General features: G+C 41.3%; 1 protein-coding gene across 1 annotated transcript in view; it reads left to right on the top strand.

Annotated features, from left to right (window-relative positions):
• Positions 1 to 296: 296 nt before the first annotated feature.
• Positions 297 to 9,378, top strand: part of ANKRD33B (ankyrin repeat domain 33B) — a 120,788-nt gene continuing 111,706 nt past the window's right edge. The window contains exon 1 of the mRNA XM_083145181.1: positions 297 to 1,257. Coding sequence (XP_083001307.1) covers positions 703 to 1,257 — 555 coding nt within the window. The 5' untranslated portion in view covers positions 297 to 702. The remainder of the gene's footprint in view (positions 1,258 to 9,378) is intronic.

The following is a 9,378-nucleotide window of genomic DNA, read 5'->3' as shown; positions in this document are numbered from 1 at the left end:
TTATGCTTACTACACTACACTGATACGGGATCGTATTCCATTTATAAAAGTAAGTCAGCATTTAGACTAGAGAGTGCTTCTTTTAGTCGCTTATTTTTGTTTTCATTTGTAATTTGAGACTTCTTATTTACTGTTTCCAAGTCACAATTATGAAGCAATTTAAAATCATTAAGCATTTGAAAAAAAGATAAATTAGGCCACCAGCCAAACCAAAGGAGAATTTATATTGATTTTTATATGTCACGTTTCTGTTACCTTTTAGAAGACATTTTCGGCTACAAAAACAAAGACTGGTATTTTGGCACAAATTCAGCTCTTTCATTTGCATAAAAAGTTTTGTGAAATTATTCAGAGTACTGTATAGACCTCAAAGAAGAGGAGGATTGTGCTGCTGGGCAACTTATTTCTACTCGAGGAAGAAAAACAAAGATTGCAATGGTGTACACTGAATGAACAATTCAACATTTGCTTGGACAGGGAACTGAAGACATTCAATCAGACAAAATTAATGGAAACAATTCACTGAATACAAACAGATAAAAGAAGTATTGTTAAAGGAAAATAATGTTTTCAAATGTCATATATCATGAAGTCCAATGACTTATCAGCCTAATTGCATTATTTAAGACAGTACTATATAATTATATTAGCCATTAGCGATTAGCAGTATATATTTCCTATTCTATCATCTAACTGAGATCAATGGTGCTTTTGTCTGGGACTCAGAATGCAAGTGGTGATGCAAAGGCAGGAAAAGGAAAGCCAGGGCTACAACCTGTTGTGGAGGTGAGCGATGGCAATGGACTAGAAAAGGATTCTGGCGACCTAGAAGAAACAGGAGGAAATATTTATGATGAAGAAAACCTTTCATTTCAGGGAACTGCAGATCCTTTGCCTCAGCTACTTGCAGTTGTTCCCAACTTAGAGCATTGTATTAACAAGGGTGAAGAAGTTGTAGAATATGATGATTTTTCAGACTTTTCTGATACTAGAAGCATTGCATCCGATGACTCATTTTATCCACCAGATCATGAGACCTGTGGCTACTGGCATCAGGCTGATGATATTGAAGACGGAGACCAATATGAAAGAGATGGAAGTGATACTGACAGTTTCAGGAGTTTGGAGAGCATTGCAAGTCCTGAACCACTGTCTCTATTTAAAGCCTGTAGTACCAATAACGTAATTATTTTAAAGGCCCTTGTGCGGCAAGGCGTGGACAAAGAAGAGGTAGCAGAGACAGACAGAAACAACAGGGTAAGTACAAATTATAGATCCTCTGTATTTATTATATTGTCATAGTTAAAATATAAAAAAAATTAAGATTTTGTTTCATTGAAGCATCATTATATGACAATCAAGTCCTGGAATCAGACATAGTTGTATGTCTGACATAGTTGTATACTATCATAGATCATAAAACCTGCTAAGGCGCCATCCCACAATTGTCTGTATCCTCTTTTGCCAACAGGGGAGTTTGTGGGTGAGCAGCCGCTATATACATCTGCATTTTGATAAACTAAGCGTGAATCAACGATTTTGCTCTGTATAGCAATATAGATATTTAGAAGAAATTTTAAATTAGTGGAGATAATTAATAAATTTTAAGATTTAACAAGATTATCAGGTGTATACAACTAGCCGCGGTAATTGTCCACAGTTAAATGTTTTGCCAGAGCCTATACACCTATCGCCAATGCTAGCTTCCTTATCCCCAGAAGGAAACACTCCTAAAAGCAGCTGCCGGGGCCATGATAACACATGTAATCAGGAAATTATTACAGATCCCTTGTGTTATCATGCGATCATAGGTTAATTTTTGGCCAGTTAAAACGGCCTCTAAAAAAATACTTAGATAATGTAAAGTGCAACGGAATATGCTGCGCTATATAACAAACTATCAATAAATAATGGATGAAATGATCATCTCAGTAACTACTACCTCTTATTTGCATCATTTTTGTTTTTGCTATTGATGCTTTTATGGGTAATGGTGTCATGCTGGTGGAACAGATGAGTGGGTGCTTGATGTGTTGTGAGATGTTTAAGACCATTATGATGAATGCTCAGTGAACCCCCACACAATTTGTTATGGCAGGTCGGTAGTTATGTTTCCCCTGGAACAGTACTCCGGATTTCGGCTGATCCACCTTGCCTGGGTTTCATGCACACCTTGTACCTCTGGGTATTTAGGTATTCTCCCAGCATTGAGAACCTGCCGGTTATAGTTTTGTTTAAGCTTTGTCTGAGTCTGGTTAAAGTCTTGTCAGAGTTCTATTATAGTCATAAGTATTCCAGCAGGCACTCCTACTGTGTGTCCTGTGAAGTCTTGCCTGTGCCGGTGTACTTTTGCTGCAGTCTGAGAGATCCTGCCAGGTGTCCAGTGAAATCTTGCCTGTGTCAGTGTACCATTGCTGCAGTCTAAGAGATCCTGCCAGGTGTCCTGTGAAGTCCTGCCTGTGTCAGGGAACCATTGCTGCAGTCTGAGAGACCCTGTATGAACACAGACCCTGTCTGACAGAGATAAGTGCTGGCTTTTCCACCTTCAGTATTTCAGCTGATCCCTGTTAGAGTTTATCTGTGTGGAGTATTAGGGTCTTATTCAGATCTGATTGCAGTACAAATTTGTTCTCAAAATGGGCAAAACCATGTGCACTGCAGGGGGAGAAGATGTAACATGTGGAGAGAGTTTTAGATTTGGGTGAGTTATTTTGTTCCTGTGCTGGGTAAATACTGGCTGCATTATTCTTACACTGCAATTTAGATTTCAGTTTCAACACACCCCACCCAAATTTAACTCTCTATGCACATGTTACATTTGCCCCACCTGCAGTGCACATGGTCTTGCCCATTTTGAGAACAAATTTGTACTGCGATCAGATCCAAATAAGGGCCTATGTCTTCTCTTATTAGGGGTTTAGCCATCCACACAGGTTATATATTGTTTATTATTAAAATCTTCATGCATTGTTGCATTTATGCTATTAGCCAGGACATACTGGGGGAAATTCACTAAGAATATGAATACGAATGATTACGAATGCATACGGCTGTTTCAGCCATATGCAAATTCGTGTTCCGGAGGATAATTTACAAAGCAGTCAGATACGACTGCTTTGTAAACCTCTGATGTATTCATTCGTATTAGCGGACATATATACGGCCTCTAATATGAATTCGTATAGGCAGTCTGCACAGATCAGTCAGATCTGTGCAGGCTGCAATGTGTAAAAAAAAATTTTTTTTAAACTGTGTGGGGTCCCCCCCCCCACAGCCGTAACCAGCACCAGGCTGAAAGAGCCAGGGCTGGTAATAAAAAATCAGGGGAAAAAATGTATAGAGCTCCGCTCACTTTTTAAAACCGGCTCCAGGATCGGGTCTGATTACCAAAATACGGGGGACAAAATAGGGGTCCCCCGTATTTTAAGAACCAGCCCCAGGCCCAACCAGCCAGCAGGGTAATGCCACAGCCGGGGGACACTTATTATATAAGGTCCCGCGGCCAAAGCATTAACCCTACCAACCAGTCAGCCTGGTCAGGGGTCCTGGGGGAGTAAGGACCCCCCCCAATAAAGGGGTCCCCCCCTCCAGGACTTTCCTGGCCAGCCTGAAGCCTGGTGCTGATTAAAGTGTAAAAAAATTGAATTAACTATTGTCTAAAACTGTGGAACTATGAATCCCAGCAAGCCTCCCCTGCATGCTGGGACTTGGAGAACCACAAGTCCCAGCATGCTGGGCATTAAAGGGCCCGCTGGCAGTTGTAGTTTCACAGTAATAGAAATAGTTAAATAACACACACACTGACACATGTAAAATAAAACTTTAATACATCCAAAGCCCTTTCATACTGATACTTACCTATCTTGAGCCCATAGGTAGGTCCCCGGGTCTGGTGTCCTGATGTCCTGGGGCTCCAGGGTCCCAATCCAGTGCCGGTGACCACAGCCCAGGCTCACCAGGGACAGCACCAGGCTTCAGCCTGGCCAAGTAAGTCCTGGAGGGGGGCGACCTCTTTATTAGGGGGGTCCCCACTCCCCCAAGACCCCTGACCAGGCTGAGTAGTCAGTAGGGTTAATGCTTTGGCCTCGGGACCTTATATACTAAGTGTCCCTTGGCTGTGGCATTACCCTGCTGACTGGTTGGGCCTGGGGCTGGTTCTTAAAATACGGGGGACCCCTGTTAATTTTGTCCCCTGTATTTTGGGAACCAGACCTGGCCCTGGAGCCTGGGGCTGGTTTTAAAAAGTCAGCAGAGCTCTATGCATTTTTTCCCCTGATTTTTTATTACCAGCCCCGGCTCTTTCAGCCTGGTGCTGGTTACGGCCGTGGGGGGGACCCCACGCCATTTTTATTTATTTATTTATCAATTTTTTTTACACTGAAGCCTGCACGGATCTGACTGATCCCTGCAGGCTTCTGCCAAATACGACAGGAAAATAAAGTGTATTTTCCTGGCATATTTGTCTGACAATTCGGATGTTTTACGCCAATTAGCGGCTGTAATTTCAATACGGCCGCTTAGTAAATTAGGAGTTAACATTCTTTTGAAAGGTGATTCCTGTCGTATTCTATTGATGGTGTATTCATTCGTATTTGTAAATACAAATACAAATGTCCCATCAATACGAAATATGAAAAATCATATTTTTGGCATAGTAAATGAAAAAAATGCAAATACGCCCCCAAAATTCGGATTTTACTATGAAAGTACAAATTTTTTATACAAATTCATCTTAGTAAATCTCCCCCACTGTGTTTACATCCTGCTTTGTCTCTGTAGTTACAAGTGTGGGTGTGAGGAATTTTTTGCGTTGTTGCATTCCTGGGAGTTCAGTGGAGGATTGCTCCCATATTCATCCACTCAACTACCTGGTGTTTCTGACCACATTATAAAATGTATCATTGTCTGTTTGTTTGTTTTCATGGGTTTTAGTCAGTAAGCCTTTTGTCTACCTCTCAGTTTCGGTTGATGCATTGTCCTACATAAGACCTGTGGGCATTGGGGTTGGAGCGGACCTAACTCGCTCCTTTGGACGCGGCTGCTATAGGTGAAGTCTAGCACAGCATGCATCAATCAACCACTGGGAGAGACAACAGAGTCAGGTGTGGTGCGTGGTCAGTCTCTGTTATGTTAGTGTATTAGAATGCTTAATATTTGTAGACACTCCCTTACTAAAATGTGTAAGCCTGAAACTTCGGTGATGGTCCCTAGGACCAGGGGAATGCTGCAAAGTGGGTGGTGCTGAGACAGTGTGTCTGGAGTTGAATGGAATAAAACAACCCAGTAGTGAACTCACATGTCTCTGTGTCCTTATGACTGGATTTACAAACATACAGTATGAACAAAAGAGTCTCCTTCTGTATTTGCACACAGGGACTCCCCAGAGTCCTAACACAATCACTACACTTCCTCTGAATGATGGCCACACCAACTGGGAATTAGGCACTTCTCTTCCGTTCTGCTAATGTAAACAAAGAGAAGTCATGGGAGAATATAAAAAACATACAGAATTGTGGGTACATCATAAAAAGCATGTGTACTATGGTCTACTATAATCTAAGTAATTGTAAATGCTTCTAAGGATATAAGAACAAGATTGATTATAGGAAAATTATGCAGCAAGCCATTTCAAAGAAAGATGGATATACTACAATACAGACCTAGACCACTGCCAGGGCCATCAAAAATTAGAGCAATAGGGGTCTGGGGTCACATTAGGGCTGTGACTAGCTATGTGCCAGTGGTGTGTTGGTCACAGCATGTCTGCACTGTGGGCACATTATCTGGCACGCACATAGAGGTCTGAGCCTAGTTAGTGGATTGGACTGTCCGTTCCTAGGTATACTCCAGTACATGCATAAATAAGTGCCAGGTAGTATTGTATGAGAATAACCGTCCACCTTAGGTGTAGCTGAAAGCTGTAAACTGCCTCCTTTTCTCAGCGGGCAAACTAGTATGCAGATTTATCCAGGGTCCAGTGTATCATGTAGGGACGGGATGTCAGAAACCCCAAACTGAGTGGCGGAGAGTCCTGATGGAACTGTCTGGAGCTGGTCCGGATAAGTCCAAAGTCCAAGTCAAGGGCACATGGGCAGCGGCGCTGACGCGTTTCACCATGTCAAACGGCTTTATCAAAGTAGCTGTGTGCTGTGCCTGTGTGGGTTTTATACTGGATGAATGTTTTTTTCGGAATTGGTCACATGACACATACTAATCAGTCCAATTTTTGTCAAAAAGCTAAATATGCTCATAGAAACGGAGGCAAAATCGAATATAAAACCAGTGGTGTAGCTATAGCTCCGCAGCCCCCGCGGTGGCGGGGAGGCACAGAGATCATGTGGGCACTGGGGGTCTGCAGGGCTATAGTTACCACTTACCCGCTGCTGTCTGGTGTCCTGCCATCAGGGTCCTGTCTCTCCCGGCGCCAGCTCCTGCTGCTATAATGAAAACTGACACTTAGAAAATGGCTGCCCCATACTGCAGACAGTTTTCTGTCTGCAGTATGGGGGCAGCCATTTTCTAAGAGTCAGTTTTCATTATAGCAGCAGGAGTCGACGCTGGGAGAGACGGGAGGGGGCGCCAAGGGGAGGGGAGGGGGGGCAGAAAAAATTGCGGCGGGGGAGGCGAAAATTAGGGAGTTACGCCACTGTATAAAACAATATATATATATATATATATATACTTGCTTCTGGCGGCCCGGCACTCTCCCCAAAGGTTCAACAGGCCCCGGTGCCCGGTGCCCTCCCGGATGAGTATGCGTAGATGGGCAGGAATGGGCGGCACTCGTAGGTAAAAAACCAACGTTTCGGGGTGTGGTAAACCCTTTGTCAAGGTGCTCAAAGATAAACCCCGAAACGTTGGTTTTTGCCGCACCTCAATAAATCACTGGAAGTTACCTACGAGTGCAGCCCATTCCTGCCCATCTATATATATATATATATATATATATATATATATATATATATATATATAGTAGTAGCAAGTTTCATCTTTGCTCCTTTGCCCATGGCTAGCCATGGCTATTCTATTGTTCTCAGCGGCAATATGTATTGTATTGCAGCTGAGAACAATAGAATAGCCATGGCTAGCCATGGCCAAAGGAGCAAAGATGAAACTTGCTCCTACTGTATATATATATATATATAACAAAAGAAATACCCTTTCAATGCGCTAGAAGATATCTGTCAGGGCAGCAACTCTATTAGTCCCCCCTGTTAGTGGGGGAGGTGGAAGAAATAGAGGAAAGAGAAAAAACAGAGTGCGCCCCTAATGTAAATTCCACCACCAGAATAAGACCAATGACCAAAGATCAATGGTAATTACAGCATAAAATCCACAGTATTTGATTTAATACAACATTTATTAAAAACATGTAGTTTTCATCTGTGCAGTATGATTCATACAGAAACAAGGAAATGCACCCAACGCGTTTCGTCGATACGACTTCCTCAGGGGTTAAAAAATTTCTATGGTGGTAGAAAAAACTTCATTAGCTTTATAACACTTTAAAAGAAATTTAAATTTTATTTAAAAATATATAAATGGACAGGTACATACCCGTATGTTGGTGGGTAGTGAAAATAATCACACCCGGTATGTAAACCTTCTAAAAAGCAGATCCTATGCGGATAATTAATATATAGTGCTCAGCTGCATCTATAATGTAAATAATGAATATATAATCAATTAATTGATACAAAAGGAGGAGAGCAAGAGAGAATAAAACAATATAAGGGTAATCGGTGCAATTTTGAGCACATACCGAGTTCCAACTGTAATTTGGATATGAATCAACAAATGTGGAAGTCCTTCTAAACGGTCGGATCCTGTAGAGGATCTTAATATTTAAGACTTAAAGCACAACTGCATCTATAATATAAATGGTAAATATATAGTTTATAATGGCAAGTAGAGTGAAAATAAAAGGGGGATATAATCTCAAACAGATTTAGCACCTACCAAAATTCAGTCTGACAACATGTGAGGGTCCTAAGAAACGTAGAATGAGGACTCCTATAGAATCAATAGGTAAGGGCTGATCAGTAATATCAAACAGAAAATGCTTTACAGTGCTTATGATAAGCGATTAAAATTAGTGTATATTCTACTCTGTCACCATTTTGGTGGCAGTATTTAACCGAAATCACAGCAATTCCATGACATTCAGTGTTTGAATACAGACATTACATTTCAATTTGATACAAAATATCATGATGTGTAGCCATCAGTGGGACAAAAGAGGAACATTTAAATACAATTTGATACAATTTGATATCTCATGATGTGTATAGCCATCAGTGGGATGAAAGAGGGACAATATTACCTCAGGCATTCCCGTGTATCATAACAGTTTTTCAATAATGAATCCAACTGGATAATGTAATACAGATTGCAATTCAAAGTGCACATAGCCATTTATGCATTTGCTAAGTTCTAGCATATTAAGTGCCTTAGTCATTACTGAATGTATAGTCTATTTAACAAGCCAGACAATTAGAGTAAATTTCAACCATTAACATACCTCTTAGATAAGGAACACAGCATGCAAAAGAATGAACCAACTGCAGGTAACAGGTGGACAGACTGGCCGGGTATAAATAGGGATACAGCAATACGTCACTTCCGGTTAGGGAAGATAACGAAAATGACATAATAAGGTACTTTCCAGTATAACATACACTCAGGGCTTACCCTTAATGGGCAGCTTAATTCTAGCGATCGCTGCCATAGTAAACCGCCGTCAATTTATATCAATATAACCGGAGAACCAGTGATAATAACGTCGCGTGCGTTCCACGTGACGTCAGTAGTACGCGCCCAATATGCGGTCCAAGCGGCGTCTCTTGGGCTAACAACTGAAATGGGGATGATGACTGTGCGTTCCACGCTACGTCATTTCCGCATGTAGATATGCGGTTCAAGGAGCGTCACCAGCGTCCGCTGATTAAATAACAGAATGCGTTCCACGCTATAACTTCCGCGTTCCAACATGCGGTGTAAGTATTCTCATCTAAGAAAGGTGATAACAGAATGCGTTCCACGCTATAACTTCCGCGTTCCAACATGCGGTGTAAGTGTTCTCATCTAAGAAGGGTGAATGATGTATACCAATAATGGTATGAGATATGCAGAAACTACTTAAAAATAAATGGTAGTGGGGATGAAACAATTAATCAGATTAGTAGTAGGTGCCTTACAAAAAGGTTAATGACATCATCATCATTGGTGATTCTTCCTACTCCAATATTAGACTCTTGTAATAAGAAATAGAATAAGAACTCTTATAATTTCTTTTTAATAAGTTTTAAGGGGCGTATTAGATAGTGAGACCAAAGTCATCATTCCATTATTAGATGGGGCTATAAACTATAATTAACT

The sequence above is a fragment of the Crinia signifera genome, chromosome 5 (genome assembly GCF_055691185.1).
Source record: "Crinia signifera chromosome 5, ASM5569118v1, whole genome shotgun sequence".
NCBI lineage: Eukaryota > Metazoa > Chordata > Amphibia > Anura > Myobatrachidae > Crinia > Crinia signifera.
This window is presented reverse-complemented; position numbering and strand designations above follow the sequence as displayed.